This window comes from Hoplias malabaricus, chromosome 12 (assembly GCF_029633855.1).
Source record: "Hoplias malabaricus isolate fHopMal1 chromosome 12, fHopMal1.hap1, whole genome shotgun sequence".
NCBI classification, from domain to species: Eukaryota; Metazoa; Chordata; class Actinopteri; order Characiformes; family Erythrinidae; genus Hoplias; species Hoplias malabaricus.
The window spans coordinates 23,767,428-23,791,496 of record NC_089811.1 but is presented as its reverse complement, the minus strand read 5'-3'; the positions used below and the strand labels follow the sequence as shown (position 1 = coordinate 23,791,496).

The 24,069-nt window shown below is 40.4% G+C and overlaps 2 protein-coding genes and 1 long non-coding RNA gene across 3 annotated transcripts in view; 1 reads left to right on the top strand and 2 right to left on the bottom strand.

The window, feature by feature from the left end:
- Positions 1-13,694, bottom strand: part of LOC136710754 (uncharacterized) — an 84,358-nt gene extending 70,664 nt beyond the window's left edge. The window contains exon 1 of the long non-coding RNA XR_010804661.1: positions 13,594-13,694. This is a non-coding gene — a long non-coding RNA (uncharacterized lncRNA). The remainder of the gene's footprint in view (positions 1-13,593) is intronic.
- zic2a (zic family member 2 (odd-paired homolog, Drosophila), a) lies at positions 6,982-11,920 on the bottom strand. Its single transcript, XM_066686554.1, has 3 exons — positions 10,397-11,920; positions 8,608-8,771; positions 6,982-8,076 (listed from the first exon to the last, which is right to left on the bottom strand). The coding sequence occupies exons 1-3, from the start codon at positions 11,361-11,363 to the stop codon at positions 7,882-7,884; spliced, it is 1,326 nt and encodes a 441-aa protein (XP_066542651.1). The 5' UTR covers positions 11,364-11,920; the 3' UTR covers positions 6,982-7,881.
- Positions 13,695-16,649: 2,955 nt separating the features above from the next.
- zic5 (zic family member 5 (odd-paired homolog, Drosophila)) lies at positions 16,650-22,793 on the top strand. Its single transcript, XM_066686553.1, has 2 exons — positions 16,650-17,857; positions 20,743-22,793. Exons 1-2 carry the CDS (start codon positions 16,801-16,803, stop codon positions 21,186-21,188), a joined length of 1,503 nt encoding a protein of 500 aa, XP_066542650.1. The 5' UTR covers positions 16,650-16,800; the 3' UTR covers positions 21,189-22,793.
- The last annotated feature ends 1,276 nt before the right edge of the window (positions 22,794-24,069 follow it).

The following is a 24,069-nucleotide window of genomic DNA, read 5'->3' as shown; positions in this document are numbered from 1 at the left end:
CATTCAGCTGTGGGAGAAAGGCGGCGTCTGCGCCCACACCACACAACATGAAAGTCATAGCTCGGTAAAACAGGAAACTCAACTGTACATAGACTTCCACATAAAAACAACACTGGCCATGAGAGAGGGAGACCTCAAAGAAGAGAAAAGACAGCCAGAGAGAGAGACAGAGAGAGAGAGAGAGAGAGAGAGAGAGAGAGAGAGACAGAGAGAGAGCGACGAAGTGGGGGGGGTCGCAAGATTATAGCTCATACGTCACCGATACAGACTGAATAAAACTTATAAATTGATATATTGAGCTTATATTTAAAACAAATCCACAAAATATATTTTAATTAAGATTAATAATATTAAACATATTTAGTAAAATAGTTTGCTTCTTACAACAATCCTACATTGTGAAAAAAAAAATAAAAAATAGTCTGATGGTTAATACGACGATAGTTAATAGTTATACATCGCTGATAATCACTGAATATTGGATAATAATTGGTTAAAAAAAATAATTAAGATAAATAAATAAGCAAATATTTAAAACTATACACGACCCCAAGACGTGTCACTTTGCGTTTGTCATTTCTCGCTAAAAATTCGGTCAAAACACACAAAATATACTGAGAATAATGACTTGGCGCCCATCCTAGATCCTCAAACATATCATTCAAAATCATTCAAAAAGGAAGAAAACATGCCTCCCTCCCCTGCCTATGACTTACCTCGGCTAAATAAAACAAGAATGAGACCTATGTAGAATTAAAAATAAATATATATTTTACAACAGAGTGTATTTTGGCCTGTTTATATTTCTTAAAACACTGAGCCGCAGGAAAATCACACAGCTTTGTTTGCGAGATTTCATGGACTTTACGCTCGCGTGAAGAGTTTAACTTGAAAATGTGCGACTTAAAAGTGTGGAACAATGTCAAAAGGTCACAGTTAGTCAGGGATTGACTACTGTTTGCGCCTCTAAACTCAGGACCCAGTGAAGTCATTCGCGCCATTTCTCATCCGCACCTTTCACCTTAACAGCGGGATAGCGACGCTCGTCCAATCAGAGTCCACCAGCTCAGGGCTCTACACAGAAATATATATATATATATATATATATATATGTGTGTGTGTGTGTGTGTGTGTGTGTGTGTGTGTGTGTGTGTGTGTGTGTTTGTTAGTGAGCCTGATGTTATCTAAGTTTTACGTCTAAATTTGACTAAGAAACCTAAGTTCATCAGTAACATTCAGAAAAGGCTACTGAAATGTACTGAAGGCTAGGCCCCTATATTCAGGATTGAATCCATCCAATGCTAAAACATAAAAGTTAGTGTCTCTTCCATTTACAAAATAAATTGAAAGGGAAGGTTAAATATGTACCGTTGTATGACGGTACTTAATCACACTGATTTAAAGCTCCTTAACGCTTCTTTTAAGGTTTCCACGACAAGGAGGTAGAACTAAATGCAAAAAAATGCCTGTATGTAATACATGTAACACAAAGAAACCTAAATAAAACAAAAATGAATATAAAATAGCCTATAGTTACGTTTTTTGCTTACTGAGTGATGCTTTTGTATCGTTTAAAGCGTAAGTCTAAGCCTAAGGCTCAAAACGGAATTTTAATGTAAAAATGAAACGAATCTGAAAGAAGTATAACAACACCGAGAGGAGTAACAGTAAATATTGTCACGCATAAATAAAAAGACAAAACTGAAGAGAATAGAATTTCCCCAGCGCTAATATATTACCTCACCAAGACAATAGTGTTCATATAATGTAATGACATGATGTAGTCTATTCTTAAGACTCTATTCTTGAGAAAAACACAATTACATTAGGGAATTACGTAAAGAGAAAACATTAACAATTACAATATAATAATTATAACGGGGGAAATATGATATTTACCTTTCCTCTGGAAAGCCATTTCACTGAGATTTCTTCCACTCATAATATTATATCAGAGGAGCAATAAATAATTTGATAGACTGAGGCTCCAAACGGACTTTTAAGGAATAAGCTGAACAAGAGAGTAAAACTTGTGACAATAGGTGGAAGGTGAAAGAACTTGGTGGCCACCCTTAGATACAGACTCAATTCGTGCGCCATTCACTGTAAAACTTATTTTTGTTTCATTGTGTGTTTCAGACAAAACGTTGTATTACAAAGGGATGATTTTATGTTGTTTCAAATGAGCTAACAAGAGTTTTATTAGTGTGGGTTTATATATATATATATATATTAGGCATGCTTAATAATTTCAATCAGCTCTAACACTGTAAAGGCCGGAGTTTATGAGACTTCGCATTCTCTCACATAGTGTAAATAATATAAATATGAACGCTAGCTTGTTTCTAATCTGTATCATAATTCCCCTTCCAGCTCCATGCTGAACAGCTGACAACCCGCAGTTCGCTGCTATAAAAAGACCCTGTGCGCTCTCTAAACAAACAGCTTTCCTCAGATCTAACCTTAGGACCTCATTGTTTATCTGTAATCAAGAGTATGATCTCATTTTTTTCTTTTTTTTTTTACTTATTCACACCAATGAGAGGACCAACTGAAGCTTAACGACTTTCTAGCGTGTGCTGCCTTCTAGGTTTTTCTTTAGAAAACTGTTACTGCATCCCTGGAGCCATCGCGCAAAGCAAATCACACAGTTACATTTTCCTGTCAGAAAGTCATAATTCAATCTCTCAGCTGAAGTCACGAGAGAAATATAATAATATAATTCTGTATAATTATAGTTTAGGTAATTGTAATATATTCACTATAATTACACAACCAATATTTGCTGTTAGAATTGAGCAACATCAATCGATTAGAAGAGACATGTTTATGTAATTTGTATATACATCTAAAGTCTCATTTCTAATTTATTTCGTATGCGGAAATGCGATATAACAACGATAAACAAGAAATACCACCTTCTCCAGAGATTCTCTTATTTATTTATTTAGTTAGTTAGTTAGTTAATCAGTTAGTTAGTTATTGACGACCCTTCTATTTGTTTCTTTCTTTTAAGGTTTCGTTAAAGTCGACGACTGTATATAAAGCTGTTTTTATTGTTTTGTGTGTGTTCTCACGTGTATGACGCTATGGCCAGGTAGTGTGTGCTGAGCATCAGTGAGTATCAGAGCTCTAAACTGACGCGAGAGAGGGTTACTGGAGGTCACAGCTCAGTTCACTGACCACGGTCACTTGAGTTACCGAAGAGCACGAGATCTACTTACGATTTAAAGTTACATTTTCTCGTCTCTCGTCTTAATGATGTTACTGGATATAGATTTTAACAGGTAATTTAGTTATTCTAACGGCGATATAACGTGAACTGTCCAGAAATATGTATGTAATATTTAATAATCATCCCATGGAAATAATATATATTTTTTTAAATATAATGCCATATTATGTGTGCTTCACTTTATGAAATCACATTAAAATCACGAATCTGACTTGACGCAGACAGTCGCATTACATTCATTCGAGTTGAAAGTTTTATGTTTATAACGCAGTTATTGCAATTAATTATACAAACGTGTGCAATGAATCGAAATACAGCTCTAGTGCTGAACACGGCCTTACCTGCCTTACACGAGGAGTCTTCCTTTTAAACAAGACCGTGTGATTATATTTCCTTATTAAAACAACAATTCCTGTAAATTAACAAATTACATACATTTTAAAAGCATTTTTTTCCAAAGGAGAAAGGAACGACATCATAAAACTAACCTAATTACACAAAATAAGACGTAACAAGCACTAGAATGTAAAATGTGTTTACACATTACTAACGGATGCGGCAACCTATAGGATTCTTAATTGTATTACATGAGTTTGCTTGTCTTATTAATTGTGAGAAAAACGAGAGGAAGTCATCATACGCTGAGCTGAGATTCAGTGAACAGACTCAAGACCCGTGTGGTAGGAGAGAGAGAGAGAGAGAGAGAGAGAGAGAAAGAGAGAGAGAGAGAGAGAGAGACCTTGTGCGCATGGTCGTATGCTCGTATCCTTGCAGGTGTGGATGTAATGGGTGGAAAATGAAGGCGGCCATTACTCTAATGATTGAACGCGGAAACAGCGCAGATGCTCCACGTTTCTGATAGATCTCAGTTAACGCGACTGCTCTAAACACGTATTACAGGCATTCAACACAAAAAATCTATTAAATAATGTAATAAATATATAATTGTGCAAACAAAATTGTATAAGTTATAGTGTCTACGTTGCCAAAAAAATCCTGTTCATGTACACAATGCTTGTGGGAGCTAGTGCAGCTGTTTTTTTTTTGTTTGTTTGTTTGTTTGTTTGTTTGTTTTACTGTAGCCAGTTGACTTTCAACTTTAAAAATAATTCCAATCTAAGGTAATGTCACTAACAGAATATCTACAACTAGATAATACGAACGAATATTGTTATTTTTTATTTCAGACTCAAACTGCAAACTGCAGCATTTCCTGTGACACCGCAGCACGTTTCTGTTTTAACTGTGAGCATGCGCTCCGAACTCTGCCACTCAAGCACAACACACAAGTGCTGAAGCACGAGCGGACTGCATTAGACATTCCTGGTAGTGGACGCGCGCGGAGTTGTGGCGCGTGAGGACAGCACTTCAGCATCCCCATCCTGATCAGCACGGATCAATATCAGCCCCGCGTGAGCCGAGCGCAAGAGAGTCTCGGCGCCGCATGACACTGACCTCTCACCTCGCTACAGGTCACAACACTCTTCTCTCAAAACAGGTCACCAGCACACAGGGTGAAAAAAGAGAAAGTAAACCATGTGCATTAATCAAACTACACACTGACCAACCTCTATAGCCAATATATAAAGTGTCCGCACCCAATGTATGAAGCCTCCAGACTCATAAAACCAATAAATAAAGCGTCCAAACACAAACAACCAATATATACATTGTCCATACATACAGTCAATAAACAGCCCAGAACCATATAACCAATATATAAATCTATTCAGCGTTCAAAAATACAAAGCAAATACACAAAGCGTCCAATGATAACCCGTTATTAAACATCTACAACTGTTTAACCAATATATGTAAATCCTCCCAACTTATAGTGTCAATATATAAATAGTTCACACATATGTGTGTTTGTTTCCCAGTCTTTTAAAACCACAAAATAAATCGCGTATTGGACACAGTGGAAAGCAAAAGCTTGGAAACATCTGGTCGGATCATGTCTAACTTTCAAAGTTCATACACAGGGAAACACAGTACATCGTTTTATATTTCACTTTCCTGTGCATTTTAAAACGTTTATAATGTTTTAAAGGTTTGTATGTTTGCTCATATTTCCTTCAGTGTGTTAAACACTGCAAAGAATTACTATCTGCGCATGGCAACGTTTAGAAATAAGTTCCCTTCCTCTTAGGTTTCCACTCAGAAAACCAACAAAACCAATAAAAAACAAAAAAAAAACAGGTGTGCCCAAACTTTTGCGCACTCGTATATGCTACAATAACTACAATCCCAGTGAACCACTGATGATTGTCTTCTGTTATTCTCTGGTGATGTAGACTAAAATTTGAAGATTAGTGATAGCTAATAGTACTAGTGACAGCTTTGAATTACAGTTACAGTGACGGGACATGGATAACACTGGGGGTAACGTTGGGCTACCTATGAGCCGGCACCTGCAAAGCTGCTGTGTGTACACTGACAACTCTATACATTTTATTTGATCAAGGTTGTGCCTTCCAGAACATTATTGGTGTTAATGTAGTACATTTAATCCATGTGAAAAAAGTCAACCTTTTGAAATAAGAAAAACTGATTTTATCACTTTCTTCAAGGGTTTGCAACCAGTAGAAGACCCTAAGACTTTGGCCATGGCTGTTCTCAAAGCCACCGGATGGCAGTTGTAGTGGGTTTTGTCGCTGTGAACCATTGGAAGAGCGCCAAGCGGCCAGCCTCTTCCCGCAGGCTTTACACATTAATATTCATATCATTCTCCATAGTGGTGGTGGATAAATCTCCTGCTCATAGACACCGCCCAGTTTTCAGATAGGACACTTCCTCGTTATTTTTGTCAAGTGAAAATGCTCCAAGTTTCTTTTTTTTTTTTTTTTTTTTTTTTGCAGGGGTGGAGGTGTGGGGGTGGCATTGGTGGATGTTGGTTTTCATCTCCGCCGTAGAGAGACGCCACTCAGCTGGTGAATTTAAGGTGGTACGACTTGCCAAGAGATATAGCGCTTGCCAACTGGCCTCTACCCGTTACTGTCAGCTACGCATGTGTCGGTCTAGATCACCCTAAATATACCCACATCCAGTTGAGCGAGTAGTAAATAGCCCATTCAACGATCATTTACATAGCCGTTTAGGAAGTACTTATGCGATGACGTGAAGTAGTAAAGTGCTGAATTACTACCACTGTGCTATCTCACATAAACTACAAAACCACCAGCAATTCAAGAACATAAACCAAACATGACCATAAAATGCAAGCCTCTATTACGTTCTGGTGGTGTGTAAAAGAACACCCTGAGAAAGTTAAGTCAAGTTCAAGTTCATGGAGAGTTAAACTAAAACTCCCCTAGACCACGAGCTCATACATGACCACCCAGACCATCCAGAAGCATGACCAATAGAATCAAATCAAGAAAAGATGTATAGTTTCAAAAATCCCCCTAAAAATCTATTGGACGACCGGAGAAATCCGTCGGGATTCCATTACCTTTAAAAAAACAATTATTGCCAGATGTCCAGCTTTGATGAGACTAGATATGTCCGTTACATACCTACGTTTTTAGTCAGGACGAGTTGCTAAAAATGCCTATTTTTTAAAATGCACGTATCTTACGCCGTTTATCAGCGCTGTGACGGTTTAAAGGGCAGAATAAGCAACGTTAATTAATAAGGAATTCTGTATCATGTTTATAAATGGAACTAAAATCCAAACAAACGTGTCACTGTACGATCAAAACAAACGAGAGAAAAGATCACAGGAAATAATAAACTGTTTAACACTTGCACCACATTTTATTATATTTGTATGCAGTAATTTTTTTTTATCACAATAATGGAGAAAACACCTCTTAAACTTTGAACAAAAAAACACATAACAAAAACACCTGCCCCTTGTCCAGCTCTCAATTGTACATATTTATAGTAAAGAAACATTCTTTATAAATATTGTTTCATCTGTAGCAAGTAAATACCATAATTTAATTACAAATGGATAAATATGGCAGTCGATATTTACAAAAAGGAAGGGTGTGGTTACAGAAAATCGAACGGCACGACGTTTATTTTCCTCACAATCTTCCGAATATATTTCACAATTCGAACTTGCAAAGAACGAACAAAATAAAATAAATGAAAACAAAACATAATAAAACAACAAAACATCACAAGTTGAGCCCAGCAAACTAAAATATACATTCACAAGCAAATATTGTGTCTGTCTTCTTTAAGTGTTGACTTTGGCACTCTTTCCAGTTAATAGATGTTTAGGTACAATCAGTATGCCTTAATGGGGATCACAATATTTATTACCATAGTACAACTTATTTCTTCTTTTTTCCTTCTTTTTTTTTTTTTTTTTTTTGCTTTTGTTTTTAAATCGTAAATATGTGCACTAAAAAGTCCGGTTAGAGAAATAGCTACCATTGAAGCAACATCTATACACCAAAAAACTTGACAAAATCTATTACAACCATTGGGAAAGAGAGCATATAATATTTACAATATCAGCAGTGCGTCGTTGGGCGCGTCTCTTCGGTGTTGGGGGTGGGGGATCACTCCAGGTGGAATAGGCTCTTGTTTTTATAGTAGTTCGTGGGTTGGATTTGCTTGTACAAGTCTTATAGTGGACCCCGCTCTGTGGCGGAGTCGTGTGAGAGATGCTTCTCTGTGGATATGACACAGTCCTAAACATACCACTCACTGAAGTTAGAGGACAGGCTGCTGTGTCCGTTTGTGGCGTGCACCGCTGATGAAGGCGACAGATTGGTGTTGCTTTGGGTCTCGGTGGAGGGGGACACCAGGCCGGGGGGCGTTGACGATTCGTAACCGGAACTGGCGGCCGGCGATGAGTCCGAAGCTGTCGGCGACGATTCGTGTACCTGCAGAAAAGAGAAAAAGACAGAGATCAATCAATTACTCTTTATAAAACTGAATGATATCGTTCAACTGCAGATTTGTTATTTAGTTGGGTTGCAAATAACCAAATATGCATAACAAATCTATATATACCTTCCCATGATTGTATCTATATTACTGATACTGAATAAACAACTACTAAGAAGTTTTGGTGATCTATCGCCCGTCATTAAAAAGCTTGACTGCACACAATTGCTTGTCAATAAATAAACAAATTGACCACGGCTGGACTTTACCTATTAAAATACTCTGTTGTGTAACTCGAGACCTGGTGCAATAACGGCGTTAAAACAATTAATTTGTGATTCTTGTGGTGATGTCAGATGGCTGTGTATTTTTTTCTACAGTATGTCCAATAACTGTTGCCATCACTTTCCAATAGAAGATCCTGTTCAACTCAAAGTTACGCCCATGGCGCTATAGTGTATCAGCAACATGGTCCTATACTCTTCAAAGAGAACAGATATTTTGCAAAGGCAATTTTGAGCAGTTACCTTCATGTGCTTTCGGAGTGAGCTGGGGTGCGTGTAAGACTTGTCGCACATTTTGCACAGATACGGTTTGTCTGAAGTGTGAACGTGCATGTGCTTCTTTCTATCACTGCTGTTCGCGAAGCGTCTGTCACAACCCTCAAACTCACACTGGAACGGCTTCTCCCCTGGAGAGAGAAAGAACAAAAAAAAAAAAACATGAGAAACATTCAATAGATCAGACAGCTGCTATTTATGAAATGTCCAACTTCATCAATGCAGTGCCAAGCAATATGCTACATCCGGCCATTAGTCTGGCATATAACTGAATTGCAAAAATGTGTTAAAATATTTGCTACATTCTTTTTGTATATAACTGGACCTCTTTTAAAAACACTACATAAAATAAAAAGAAACTCTGGTTCCACGCTGCTTGGCTGTGATGATTTACAGCCCTCCGCTCCTATTCAAACCAGGCTACATTCGGTACTAAATTAAAAGCAGAATACTTACAACAAAAGGAAAATAGTTATGTTTCCAAATGTTTTGTTTACATTTTACCCGCCATGTTAGGTTACTCTCAGATGAGCTACGTTTAAGCACATCTTATTTTCAGTTCGTCAAATTAGCTGCAATCTCCTGCTATTCCAGGATTTTCCGTTTTTTCTTAGAGACAGTAAAATATCAATTAACACCTTCACAAAGTTAAGTTACAACAGCAATAGCACAGTGTATTGCAACAGGAACACGGCTCTAGTCCTCCTGATGGCCTGTCTAGCACATTAGCTACTAACACACAGGCTACTAAGCAAAACAATAGGCCTTCTAGTAATCGGAAATCAAAATACTTTTCAATAAGTATGCAGCAATAGTTTAGGAATAGAGAAAGCTAATTTGACTGATAATTGAAAGTTGACGTAGTGTGGCGACCAGGGCAAACACTGGTCCACGTTAACCGTAAATCTGTTGGGGGGCTTTAGAGCTCGTGTGTGCAGGACAGAGCCTCACATCTCCTTTGACCGGTTTAAAGTTTACGGCACAAACCCTTTGACAGTCTGTTACATAATTTAGCACACCGGTGAAAAAATACACGCACGGTGTTGTTTTCAGAAGCACACTGGCTGCTACATCAACGGCACCCTTCGTACAACGGGTTAGTATTATTTCTGTATCTAAAACTACAGCGAACACATCGACTACGCCTTTCTAAAATATATCAACTTTGTTTTGTAAGTAGCAGCAGGTTTTTGACGATTTCACGATTGTTTAGAAACAAACTGATACAATAAGTTAAAATGATAAACATTACCTGACAACAACAGCGAGAGAAAATGAGGTCCAGCACTAAAATGGTGTTTAGTACTCTTACTATAGTGGGACCCTTTCATTTTTTATTTATTTTTTTTAACAAACATTTAAGGTTTGAATCATACATAAAAATAACAATAATAACCAGATTACAATTTATGTATTCAGAATTTGAATTTTGCTGATTTTAATGTTTACTGAAGAAATCTAGATTATTACTGTCTTAGCAAAAATGGTTCTACACAGTACCTAAAATAGGCGTTGATACGAAACAATAGTGGAACCCCACTTTAATGCTATATACAACAATTTAAAAACAACAACAACCATCATCAACCATTTAGCCATCATAGAGAAATACATTAAACACTCCTTTCAACGTTTAACGTTTGTGTAGAACACTACAGTATATTTAAGGGTCCAGACTAGCATTAATGCTAAAACAGGAACGTAAACAAAAATGTCAAATGCTCACATATATTTACTAATATTTTGAGTTATTTACCTGTGTGCGTCCTCTTGTGAATCTTCAGATTCTCCGAGCGAGCGAAGACTTTTCCGCAGCCGGGGAAGGGACAGGGGAAGGGCTTCTCGCCTGTGTGCACGCGGATGTGATTGACCAGTTTGTATTTGGCTTTGAAGGGCTTGCTCTCGCGCGGGCAGTCCTCCCAGAAGCAGACGTGGTTGCTCTGCTCCGGCCCGCCGACGTGCTCCACGGACACATGCGTAACGAGCTCGTGCATGGTGCTGAAAGTTTTGTTGCAGCTCTTCTTGGGGCTGCTCAGCTGCTCGGGGTCGATCCACTTGCAGATGAGCTCTTGCTTGATGCACTGCTGCCGCATGTAGCGGAAGAAAGCGCCAGGGTGGTGGTGGTGGTGGTGATGCGTTGCCATGTTCATGTTCATGCCCATGTTGACGTTAACGGAGCCGTACTGATTGTGCAGCTGGGCGGCCGTGTACGGGTCACTCCGGGGGCTGGACACAGGGTGGTATTGCTCGGAGCGTCCGAAAACGTCGCCCGCAAGCCCTAAGCGCATCTGTCCGTTGAGTACGTTGGCGGAGCCGTGCGCTCCGTGCTGCTCGTGAATGCCCGGGAACAAGAGGTGGCTCTGGCCGTCAGCGTGCGAGTGGTGGCCGAACAGGGCGTGCTGGCTGCCCGCCGGCGTCGAGTCGCCGAAGCCGCGGCTGCGGAACAGAAAGTCGCGCGTGGAGTTGAAAGGCGAGCCGGCGTATGATGCCACGTGCGCGGCGTGCGCGCCCAGAGCCGCGGCGGGGTAGGCGGGCGCCTGAGAGGCGAATGCCGAGCTCTGGCCCGGGGAAAGCTCGTGGTTCAGCTTGAAGGCTCCCATGTGCGCTGAGTCCACGAAACCGTTCTGTGCGAGATTTAAGTCTCTTTCCTGCACGTCGTGGTGCCTCGCGAACGTGGAGCCGACCCCCAAGCCGGGGAACTGGTGACCGGCGTCCAGGAGCATCGCTTCGTTTTTCTCTCGCGTTTCTCGATTTCGAATCGAGACCTTTTTTTTCTTCAGAAAAACGTATCAGTTCGGACGCGAAGTAAACAAACAATTAAATAAACAAAGAACAACTGCAAGGAGCTAAGGAAGTGTTATTAACTTCCACACGACATGAGGGGAACTTGTAGGCGCCGATTCCACTCACGGGAGAACGAACAAAAAGCAAAAACAATAGTAAAAACCAAAACAAAATCACGCGTTCTTACTCAGCTCGTCTCAAGTCTCTGTGTGTGTTTTTCTTGAGGATATGACTGGCAACTCAAAATCCCATTGGAAAGGAAGGGAGCAGATTCCTTTGCGACTCTCCGTTCAGACCGAGTCGATGTGCTGGTGAAAATATATTTTCAAAATAAAGGTAATACCAATAAGAAGCAGAAAAGAAAAACGCGCGCGGTTTGTAGGCTAAATTTGTTCTTACTGTGTCTTCTTTAAACGAACGACGACTTCTCGAGGCATCTCGGCTTGGAGTGTTTATTTCTTTCGCCTGGCTGTGTTTATCTCGGAGGGTCTCTCTCTCTTTCTCAGTGGACTGGCCCTACCTCCTCTTACGCCCCCTTTAACTGGAGCCCAGCGCTCCGTTTGCTGTGCGCTTATTGGCTGCGGTGCTGCGTCAATCCCACACCTTCCGCCAATCATAGGCGCCGTTTCCACGACTAATAGGTGATCGCCATTTTCCACTGAAAATTACCGCCTACTTTTTTTTCGGGGAGTCTTTTTCTGGGGGCGGATAGCAAAGCAACGCGGGCTACTATCGTTTTATTACACCGTCAGGACAGCGTTTATAACGTCAAAAAACGTTGTACAACATGTGTAATAAGCCACACTAGCTTACAATTGGACTACATTTCACCAAATATTGTGAAATATTATATCGGTTTTGTGTCAATTTATTAAATTATTTATTAGATTTGCGCTACTTGCAAAACTAACTAATTCATAGATTAAGAAAATAAAATAACATAAAAAAACTGCAACAACCATTCACTCAATGTTGGCTGGAATATTGTAGGAACACGTAACCCCCCTCGGACATTGAAGGTGGGTTCTGACATATTTTGAAGGGAAGAAGGTCTACGTATATATTAATACTTACGTACAAAATCATTTCTATGAAGAACTCTTATAAAATGCATTTGTGCTGCTAAAGAGAATTTTTTATGTTGAATACGTATGGAATTGGAGTCATATTCAGACCGAATTCATGTTTTATAATTTGCAGGCCTCAAAGAAAATAAGTACAAATGTGCAAAGAACAGAGAGAAAGCAGTCATGAATTTTTCCCCATTAATAACAACAGCCTATGATTATTTCAGTGGTCCCTAGGTAACTACTATTTATTTAACAGGTAATTGATTGTAAAGCGGACGACGCCTTGTTTCAGCTACAGTAAGCCTTAAACATACATAAATGAACAGCACAGGAACACGGTACGTGCGTCGATGACATGTTCTGGTGTAACAGAATTCAGAGCCTATTACGCGTTTGATTGCCTATATGGAACTGACAGGGCATATAGGAATATAGGGCACCAGTCAACATATTCACACATACTACACCAGACACATACACATAACACACGCTCAGCAATATGGAAATATAGTTGCATAAGATATTAGTCATATTTCAGGATTATTTGGCTACAATTGTGACGTCACAAGAGAAGGGTAACTGAAAATAAATGGTGCTCTGTCTTTACACGAGACAAATGTGTGCTGAATAAGGAGTGGTTTGGCCAAAAACTACCCAGATTACCCAAAAGAATGACACTTAAAAACAAATATGTTGGTGTAACATTAATATGGTTATTACAATATAATATTGATATTATCAAAATTATTATTTATATTCCAGGAACACATCTGAATCTTCAGTTTCTTTTATTTATTTATTAGTATTTATTTATTCTTATTAATATATATATATATATATATATTTTATAATTTTTTTTTTTTTTTACTGAAAACTAATCCTCTCAAAAGCACTAAAATAAATTAACAACTGAACTCCTACTACCAACTGGAGCCACATAAGCTTTACTCAATACTGCCAGTGATAACAGTCTGTGGATGGGATCAAAATACATTCAGCGCTTAAACGTTCCGCACAGAGTACAAGTAAATAAATAAAACAATAACAATGAATTATAAAAACACCAGTCGCATGTTTGAGATAAAGAGCACTTACTTACACTTTGCCTGAACCCATGTTCCGCAGATCCTGCTCCAGCAGCTACAAACTTTCTCTTGTCTCTCGTTTCCAAGCGCCAGCAGCGGTCAATAGCGGCGGAAGAAGCCGAAAACTTTGGGATTTGTGCGCGCCTCGCCTCAAAGCCCGCGCAGCCTGCACGTTCTGTACCATTCTTCCCAGAGTATTCCTACCCTCTCCGCAGGAAACACAGGATCTGATCCAAGTTCAAAGTCACGTCTGCCGACCTCTCTAAGAAGTTCTTTATTTCTCCAGAAAACCACAAAAAACCCTTTCCCCTTGTCATGGGCAGGGAGAAGAAGAAGAAAAAGAAATTAGAAAGAAGGCCAACGTATTCGGCCTGGGGCACAAAGCTGTAGGTTCTGCTCCTCTCTTCCCATGGAGAGGGAAAAGAATGAAAAAGTTTTTGGAAAAAAAAAAACACATTGTTTACTCTTTTTTTCTTTAGAGCCTCAAAAAAAAATGTGATCAAACTAAAATCGCAATAAAGTTCAACACGTGTGAACTCGCAACTTCACAGTAAAATTATATCTTAAAAGTAAAGTAGAACTAGTTTTATTCAGTTAGATAGAGAGAGTCTTTATACGAAACAAATTATTAAAGTTTTGTTACCATAATTTCTGAAAAGTATTTATTGGTATTTTTATCGGAGTCATTTAGTTTAGGTTCACTGTAAAGTTGAATTTTCTCAGTGGGTTGGGGTCAAAGAAATGGCAATAAATATTTATGGCATCATCGCCTCGAGGCCCATAACCTGGTATCTGACGTTATCAGCGTGTTGGGGCACTGTTGGTTACTTTCAGTGACCTTGAGGTTTTGAAAGATGTTTGACCTCCGACCCGTAAAGACCACATATGTTGGCTCTTGAACGTGCAATGTAACGAAACCCCCCATTAAAACAAAACCTCTCTGTTTCAAAGTTTTAATAGCGCTCCAATGGTGTCGCCTCTTTTTAGTCCCAAAAAAAGCCATAAGTAGACCAAACTAGACAGACTCAGGATTTATTTTCAGACACGTTATCGTGTTTCATCTAGACATATTTATATTTACATTTGAATTTAGTATTTAAAAAAAAAAAAGAAAATTGTAGAGGTTTGTGGTGATTTGCAGAAGCTAGAGGTTAAACGTTGTGTTTCTAATGAAAGACGGCATAATGCCATAAATTTCACGATAAATCTTAATAATTGTGCGTTAATCGGTCTACATCCCGACCCCACGCAGTAAACCCTACCCCTGACAACACTAACAGTTAGGACACAATATGATTGAACGGGTAGAAAATGGATATGAACTGCGTGGAAAATAAGGCGCAGAAACTCATCTACAGATGACTAATTGGCGATAAATATATTAATACTTAATTATCCACCAATGCTTCATTAATGACAAATGTCGGTTTACTTCAATTCTTTTTCCGAACAGGCACTTGTAGAATACCCCCTTTTAACTGACCAACCCAGATTTCAATAATGGAAACGTGAATTCATAAGTAATACTCAGATTTTGCGTATCCATTTTAAAAGTGGCAGAAAGTATTTTAAAGTGTAAACCAGGCGTGGCCCAGTAGATGAACGTTTTTTATTATCAGATTATTCCATGTGTTTGCAAGAGGATTAGTTAATTGTAAAACAAAGCAAAGTTAGGGCAACAGTTCAGTTCTTACTGTGCTGCTTCGTGATATGAATCAGATTTAAAGATGATTTTTAATTAAGACATATTAAATCGATGACAGATACAGTCCCGCTGAGTTCAACAGGAATCTTTAAAGGGCGTGGACTTGTATAAAGTTCAGCAACCACGCGCGCGCACGCACACACCTGCACACCCACACCTTATATATATATATATATATATATATATATATATATATATATATATATATATATATATATATATAAGCCCAGAATAAAATCTCAAATCAATTTTTTTCTAGATACTAACTGCGTACACATTTACTTTACTTTCGACGTTTCTGCACTTTTTAAGTTACAAGTAATTCAATTATCCATAAGATATTTCTAATGTAAATAAGGATCTATGCGATTTGCCTATAGGTCAGTTTTAGAGATTAGAAGGCATTGTTATTTTTCATTGTCTTCTGGTTCTTTTTGTATTCAAAACTGATTCCAGTGTACATTCTACAAAAACAAACAAACAAACAAGTACAAAAAACAAACAAACAAACATTCAAAAAACAAATATTCAATAATTAGAACTGTATATATTAATATCTTTAAATCTTAATTATTCATCACATATACATTTTATAAAACAAACATGTAGTCCGGGCGATAAAACATTAATAGTTTTAAAAGACATGTTGAGATTTTTATATTTTTATTTTATTTCTTTATGGACACATATTTAAGAGTGGATATAATTATAAAAATGGTGAAATTTTAGGAGATTTACAGCAAAATATAGAACAATGTTTCTCCGTGGTAGGCGTAGTCGCTTGTATTTCTCGCGTGTGACTCTAGTCCACACCGGACGTTTATTTTATTTTTTTTATTTTGTTATTAATTTGAAAAAATCCCGATGACACATTTCGTTGTTATTTGAAGTCATTTTGATTTGAAATGGTTTGCAATATGTGTAAGCAGTAACTCGTTTGTGAAGTGGAACCGAGCACGGGGTACACATCTGCTGTTTGGTTTAAAAAGCGCAGTACAAAACTGCAGAGAAATTTACACCAAAACCAAAAACCATCCTCTTGTGTTTTGTACATAAAACAGCGCCTGTCCACGTGCGCGTGCAGTGGTAAACAGAGTCGCATAAACACATTTGCGTGTAACTTTTGTGCGAGCAGAACTTTTTTTGGAGGTGGGGGGAGTGCAGCGCGAGCTGTGGAGAGTGAGGGGGCGGAACCCCGCTGAGCGCGCGCGCTGAAAGACAGCCAATCGCTTCGTGCTCTTAACTGCCAGTCACCGAAATCTGTCCAATACCCGCAGTGCCATTTCTAAACTGTATTCCCCCCACTGTGTCCTCCAACTGTTGTATGTTCTGCCAATCGCTTGAGGACAGAGTGGGGGAAAAGGGAGCAAGCGTTCGAGTTAGAGTTAGAGGCAGGACAAAAGAAGTTATATAGACGGCTATATACATATATATTAATGCTTTTCGAAGGCGTGCAGTAGGACAAAAAACCACAACAAAACAATAGGAGAGTTTGTGGCGACATGACAGTGTAGTTATGGAGCCCCCTTTGAGCAAGAGGAATCCGGCGATAAGATTAGCGGATTTGGCAGCGACTCAGCCCCTTCCTCATCAGAATATGACAGGCTTCCCGGGGCTGGGGGGGCATCACCCTCACGCCCACCATGCCCACCTCCACCCTGGGGAGATGGGCAACGACCCCGGAGTGGCTCTCACTCCATTTGGACCCGAGCACATGGCACAGGCAAATGCTCCCAAACTTAGCCCACCGCAGCCCGTTGAGAGCCACCCCGAAGCCCAGACGTCTTTCATTTCGCCGTCTTCTCAGAGCACGGTCGCGTTCCCACTCTCGGGCTACGCGAGCAGCAGGGACTTCATTCTCAGGAGAGAGCTCTCAGCCTCTGCAATGCATGCACTTGGCGAGCAGCACAGTTCCAACTCCTCCCCTCATCACCATGGCATGTTCATCTCCCCAACAGGTGCTTATGGGCACGCGGAAGGTGGTGCCCATGCACTTTTCACTGGACTCCACGAGCAAGCGACCCCAGGTGCCCACCACCATCAACACCACCACCATCAGCACCACCACCACCATGCACTCAACGGCCAAATGCGCCTCGGGGACATCTACAGCAGGCCAGAGCACTTCGCCCCGAGGCCCGAGCACTATGGACCGTCCACGCTACACTCCTACACCAACTCCATGAACTTGAACGTGAACCTCGCGACGGCTCCTCACGCGGCCACGGGGGCGTTTTTGCGGTACATGAGGCAGCCCATTAAGCAGGAGCTCATCTGCAAATGGATCGACCAGGAGCAGACGGCCAAGAAGCCCTGCTCCAAGACGTTCAGCACCATGCACGAGCTCGTCAACCACGTCACGGTGGAGCATGTCGGGGGACCCGAGCAGAGCAACCACGTTTGCTTCTGGGAGGAATGTCCGCGCGAAGGCAAAGCCTTCAAAGCAAAGTACAAACTCATCAACCACATCCGCGTGCACACGGGCGAGAAGCCCTTCCCCTGTCCCTTCCCCGGCTGCGGGAAAGTCTTCGCGCGCTCGGAGAACTTGAAGATTCACAAAAGGACGCACACAGGTCAGTGGAGCTGCGGTTGTTTTTTGTTCGGTAAAGTTAGCGACGGGCGCGATTGTGTTTGGGGAACGCAACTTTGGGGAACTCCGTGCTGTAGTGGTAAGTTTGGAAGTCTCGCGCACTTATCGCCTCTAGTTAGGGGCGCATTTGAAAACAGTCGTTCTCGAGTTTTGAGGGTTTATTTTATCACCATATCGAACTAATGCATACTTCAGAAAGCGGAAGGTCGTATTTGTTGCGATCTTTCCACGCAGTCCTTGTGCAGGGTTTGTTTACTTTGGGAAAAAAGTAGCACTTCTCTCAAAATAAGCTACTTGACATTTTATTAGGAAACCGTTATTTTGATAAATGTTTTACAAAATACAGTTTTAAACTCATAGGGGTTGTTTATATTTCCATGTATGACGTGCTTACAAATATTTAATCAGAAGGGACTTGATTTTAGTCAAATATATATATATTTATAGCTTCAAAACAGTGTAGCCCACATCTTAAAAAGCACTGGTGTTGTCGGCCCCCTGCCTGTGCAGGCCAAATGGAGTACAGTGTTGGCGAAAGCACGTCGCCCACAAAACAAGGATAGTAGCCCACGAACATATCCGCTTTAACCAAGCTGTGAATGTTACAAGCAGCTCACTTCACGCTCCTTATGCTTTGTGTCTGTCCAGCATTTTTGCAATATTTTGAGGTAATCCAAATCTCTATGAAAATCCGGGGCTGTTTACACATATGAGGAATAACCCTACGCCATAGTGAGGCCCACCACACCCGCCATTTCACGTGTTTTTATTTGTTGTTTTTTAAAAAATAAGTCGCATTATAGTGTACGTGTACACGCGTGACGTACACAACTAGTGTTTTCAGTTTTGTTCTGTCCAACAACCTTGCTATATGTTCTCTAAAGAGTTCAGTCATGCATAAGCTACAGTGCACGGGCTGTTTTTACCACATGGCTATGAAGAAGCAAGGTCTAAAATATATTGCCATTTATGGTCATAATATTCTCACGTGTTCGCTAATAAACTCGTGCACGGGGTGGTTTGGATTTTGTGTGTTGTGTAGTCTCCTCATATGTCCATTAACTGGTCATTTCCGTTTAGACAGGCACGTATCACGTGTCTGAACGCCCTAAAGCTTGAGGATCTGTTTTCAAAATACTTCTACCTTGAAGTTCTTTGCTGTTGTGGTATAGATCAATGCTGAGCGCACTGACATTTCCAGGCTGTGAAAAAAAATCCTGGTTAGACAGCATGTTTTGCACAGTCTGGGGGGCGTTGTTAAATAATGCATCTGTATTTTGTCTGCGAGTCATATCTGCTTGAGCAAAGCAGACATGAGAAGCACGTGAATAGTGTCGTGACGTGCTGGAGAATGGTGGATATCACTGAAGTAGTGCGTCAGTGCGTGTACAATTGACTCATGTAGAATTGTAGCAATGTAGGCCAATTGTGAGAGACACTGTAGACACTGTGTAAATTGGAAAGCTTTTTTTCAAATATCGTGTTTTCAACCCAGACGCGAGGTTATCCAGCTGTGTTATACTGTTATTGAAATAAGCAAAATTACAGGGCGGTATTGATACGTTTCAATGCTATATGCTTGTGGAACAGAGTGGTGTGCAGATGGAAAGTGACGTGTCCTGCTGGATGAAGGCGAATATCACCATTGGCTACTTTACTGTGTAATGTACGTAATGTAGCAGTGCAGATCATCTGAACAATGATACTAATCTACAAAAATGATTCTTCAGTACCTCTTTAGTAAAAGTATGATCTGAGAATCTTGAAAACTTTGTTTCCTTATTATTCCTTATTTCCTCTTCCCTATGTTGGAAAACATACAAAATGGCTCCAGTAGTGTTACAAGTCAAATAATTTGTGTTAGGGAACCCCTGTTATGAACTGCAATGCAATATTTGGATCCTTGTCCGAAACAGTTCCATTCAGTGCTTTCATTTTTATTAAATGAATATGAATTTATAGTACAGGGCCCAGTTTCCCAATAGCACTGTTTATTAATTATATTATCTTAAATGAGAGAGAGAGAGAAAGAGAGAGAGAGAGAGAGAGAGAGAGAGTTTATTACAATTCTCCCTCAATCATTTTATTAAGATATTAATTCCACATAACCTTTGGGAAACATATCCCAGGTTCCTTACACCCATGCACCCACTCAAGTGTGTTTGGAAAGCATGTTTTGTTACATTTCAATGCTGTCCTTAAAGACAACATGGACAATTTGAAGGCATGTTCTGCCAAATTATTATCAGTTTCAATGATGCAAAACCAATATTTGGAATCGTGTTTAGACAGCAGAGATTTGTTCAAATCCAGTGCTATCCCTCCATCCAAAGTGCACACCCAATGAGTATTTGAAGGCATGTTCAGAAAGCAGCCTTAGTTATATTTTCTTCATCCAGAATATGGAACGTGTGAGTATTCAAGGCATGTTCCAACAGCCATATTTAGTTAAACCTCCATCCAAAACATATACCCAGGGAGTGTTGGAAGACATGTTTGGATAGCCAATTTGGTTACACTTCAATGCTCTCCTTTATCCACAATATAGAACAAGTCAGTATTTGAAGGTGTGTTCAGAGAGGCAAATGTAGTTCAACTTAATACCGTCCACCATCCAAAACATACTCCCAGTGGTCTATGGAGGCGGTTAATTTACACATAAAGTCTGACCGTCTTCCAAAATATAGAAGCAGTGAGTACCGGAAGGCTTGTTTAGACCGCCATTTTGCCAATTTGGTTACACTTCAGTGCTGTCCTCCAGCCAAAACCCACACTCGGTGAGTATTTGAAGGCGTGTTCAGATCGTCATCGGGGAAATGATCGCTGATTCTGATTGTTGTTGATGTTCCTCTTTGCCTTTTTTTTCAGGAGAGAAGCCTTTCAAGTGTGAGTTTGACGGCTGTGACAGAAAATTTGCCAACAGCAGCGACAGGAAGAAACACTCGCACGTGCACACGAGTGACAAGCCATACTACTGCAAAGTGCGAGGATGCGACAAGTCGTACACGCACCCCAGCTCCCTGCGCAAGCACATGAAGGTCCACTGCAAGTCCCCTCCGCCCCCCTCGACCAATTCAGGCCCCGCGTACCACCCGTCCTCCGGAGGGCTGGCGGAAACGCTGTCCCCGGGCTCGGAGGCCCACCGCAACCGCGGTACGAACCTTTCTCCTCAGGTCACCAACCTCAACGAGTGGTACGTGTGCCAGGGCAGCGCGGTGCCCAACCACCTGCACACGCCCTCCAGCGACGCGCCCACTTCAGACTCGGAGGATGAGGACTCGTTCAGACACACAGACCCCAGGACAATGCTCTGATGTGGACACGCCTGGAATATATTTATGTCACATTCCCGCCACCCGTTCGCATTCTGTTGAACTTCATTTGAACGAGCTCGATGACCCCTGTACGGAGGAAGCACGCGCAACAGCGCCGCTGCGGAAGGACGGCAAAGAGCATCTGCCCTCAACCCTACTACTAGCGTCTGGGCAAAAGTTTGGGCACCCCTGCTCAAGCGACAGGCTTTTGTTGATGATAAAGAAACAAGCACATGTCCACATGCCCCAGGTTATGCTTGATTTCAGATTTATAACATAAAATATGGCCTTTCTAAAACTGATGACAGCTTTTATATATGCTTTATGCTGAATTTTCAGCGCAGCAATGAAATAGAAAACTGCACGGAAATGAGCCGGAACGCGTCAAACTGAATTGTGCTCCCTGTAGCACGTCATTTGAGCAGGGGGTGCACAAACGTTTTGCCCATTTGCCCTCAGTCCATAGCGCGTGCCTGACATGCCATTATGTTGCCACCAACGAATTCATAACTGACTATAACGACCGGACTGGACTGGATAGGATAGTGGATAACTGTTTTTAAAGGACAACGATTTAATAAACAATAGAGGGAGGCCTATATGAAAAAGTATCAAAACCCCGATAGCACAGGGGACCATTTCGCACTCATGCCTGGACACGCTGGTCAGACTCGGGCTGCAGGCTCGAGCTCCTTGCTCTTGCTCCTGTTCGTGCGTTTACAGTGTGCTCTCAGCTGATTGAGTCATATCCAGTCTGTGTGTGTGTGTGTGTGTGTGTGTACACCCAGCCTGCTCGTATGAAACAATAACAGATTTAATGAATGTGATTGTATCGATGAGTGGACAGATTAATGTAGCTTCTGTTCCCCGGGGAGGTCTTTATGGTGACGTCGAGTGTCTGAGGGACTATTATACTTTGTATTTTTTTTAAATAAAGTGTTATGTAACATTCCCAATGTTTTTGCAGTTGAGAATCATTTTCATATAGGCCTATCAGTCATGTCAGTGTGAAGGGACAATGGTTTAAAAATAATAATAATAACAGTAATAATAATAAGTGGATTCAATATTTGTTAAAGATTGTGGTGGGGGATTTTTTTGTGATATTTAAGGACTATTTAAAACTATATTTTATGCAAAAGCCAATGTTACTCTGATTAAAGAGTGCGAACAATGTCCTTCGAGACCTTAAATAATGTAAAATGGGCCTGCTATCCCTGACTGGATTTGTACAAAGACAATAAGGCTAATAGTGGTGATGTTTGTGAATGTTGTGGTAACGTCCCAACGATTTTTTTTCTTTTTTTTTTTACACATTGTAATTTATTTGCTGGTATTAATGTTGGTCTGAAATTACAGATACACCAAAGAATAATATGATTAATTTTGGTGAAATGTAGTGATTTTTTATCGTGTCCTGTAAAAAGAAGAAGAAAAAAAGAGTTTTTACTTGAATAGACTGTGTAATGTGAAACGTCCCTCGCATGCCCTGTGTAGTAACTCTGTTCTTCTGTTGAGGTGCATGGTGCTGTTGATTGTGGTGGTTGGTGGTGGTGGTTTTTGGCTGGTGGTTGTGGGGGGTGGGAGATGGGAGTGAAGAGGATTGTGGAGATCTTTGATGTTCGTGAAGAAATTCATGTATAAATTTATGGAGTTGAATTAAAAAAAGGAGAAATGTAGATATGGTCTTTTTATTTTATTTTTTTAAGTAAGAATATTATTTGAAAAAACAAACATAAAACAACGGATTTCTCGCGCGGTACATACACAGAGAAAAGCTCATTTTATCTATATTTTATGATTGATTTTTGCAACCTATAAGACACGTCGCACTGTCACTGTCCCCCGAGAACGCGGCTGATATTGTGTTGAGTAAAACTGATTTCTTATATCTGTAATTAAGTAGTATATTCACCCGCACCATATCCTTGCCACTATGAAAGAGTGTAAGTGACCAGTCGTCATTTAAAACAAAACAAAAAAAAAAGAGCTGACAGACCCAAACATTCATGTCAATTCATGGGGAATATAAAGCATTCAAGATTTCTGAGAATAAAGGGAATTTTGCATTGAGAATATGAGCAACCCCCCTCTTATTTCCTCCATTAAAACGCGCAGCCACATTTTCAAAGTGCCCCCTGTCCAGACAACAGAATCAAAACTGACCAACGCCAGTCGTGCACCGCTTCAAAGCGATCCGCTTCAGAGCGGAAAGGCAGCCGCTTTGACGGATCTTCATGGTGCGTTGGGATTTCTATGGCGATTGGCTGGTGAGACGGGGGCATTTGAATACGGCTTGTAGAAAAGCAGCAAAACTGACTCTAAATGCGAGCTCATCAAAGCGGCCAATGCACCTTCACCCGCCAACCCTCATAAGGCCTGCAATTACCGAGCAGGGAGTTTTCCCAGGATGCTATAAAAAGTAAAAGCCAATTATTTACTATTTGGAGATGTTTCAGCTTCTACCAGAACTGAGTCCATATTCTTCAGAATTCCAAACAGACCAGTGTAGGGTCACGCGGTATTTTTTATTATTATTTTCAAATGTTGCCAAGTGAGGCGCAACTCACTCTGGGTGTTATTTTTCACATTTAGCAGAAAGCGTTCTAAATAGGGTTGACTCCTAACAGCAGTGGATAATATATATTATATATTTCCATTAAAGGAATAATTCAGAAACATTAATGAGGGGTGTAATTTGGCCCCAGCTAACTACATTTCCATTTCCCTTAGTTTTGGAAACGACGATTCCTTGGATTTTCTGGATTCCCTGATTTCCTAACGTTTATATAACGTATTGGAGGAATACAAATGGTCTAAATCAGTCGAATATATCGAATCATATATATATATATATGATAGGGCCATTAATCAAGGTCAG

Excerpts from the sequence above, each read along its gene's own strand:
- zic2a (XM_066686554.1), bottom strand. The coding sequence starts at position 11,363 with ATGCTCCTGGACGCCGGTCACCAGTTCCCCGGCTTGGGGGTCGGCTCC. Across the intron at positions 8,772-10,396 it reads TCACAAGAGGACGCACACAG|GGGAGAAGCCGTTCCAGTGT; the intron begins GTAAATAACTCA and ends TTCTCTCTCCAG. Across the intron at positions 8,077-8,607 it reads CACTCCGAAAGCACATGAAG|GTACACGAATCGTCGCCGAC; the intron begins GTAACTGCTCAA and ends TCTTTTCTGCAG.
- zic5 (XM_066686553.1), top strand. The coding sequence starts at position 16,801 with ATGGAGCCCCCTTTGAGCAAGAGGAATCCGGCGATAAGATTAGCGGAT. Across the intron at positions 17,858-20,742 it reads TCACAAAAGGACGCACACAG|GAGAGAAGCCTTTCAAGTGT; the intron begins GTCAGTGGAGCT and ends CTTTTTTTTCAG.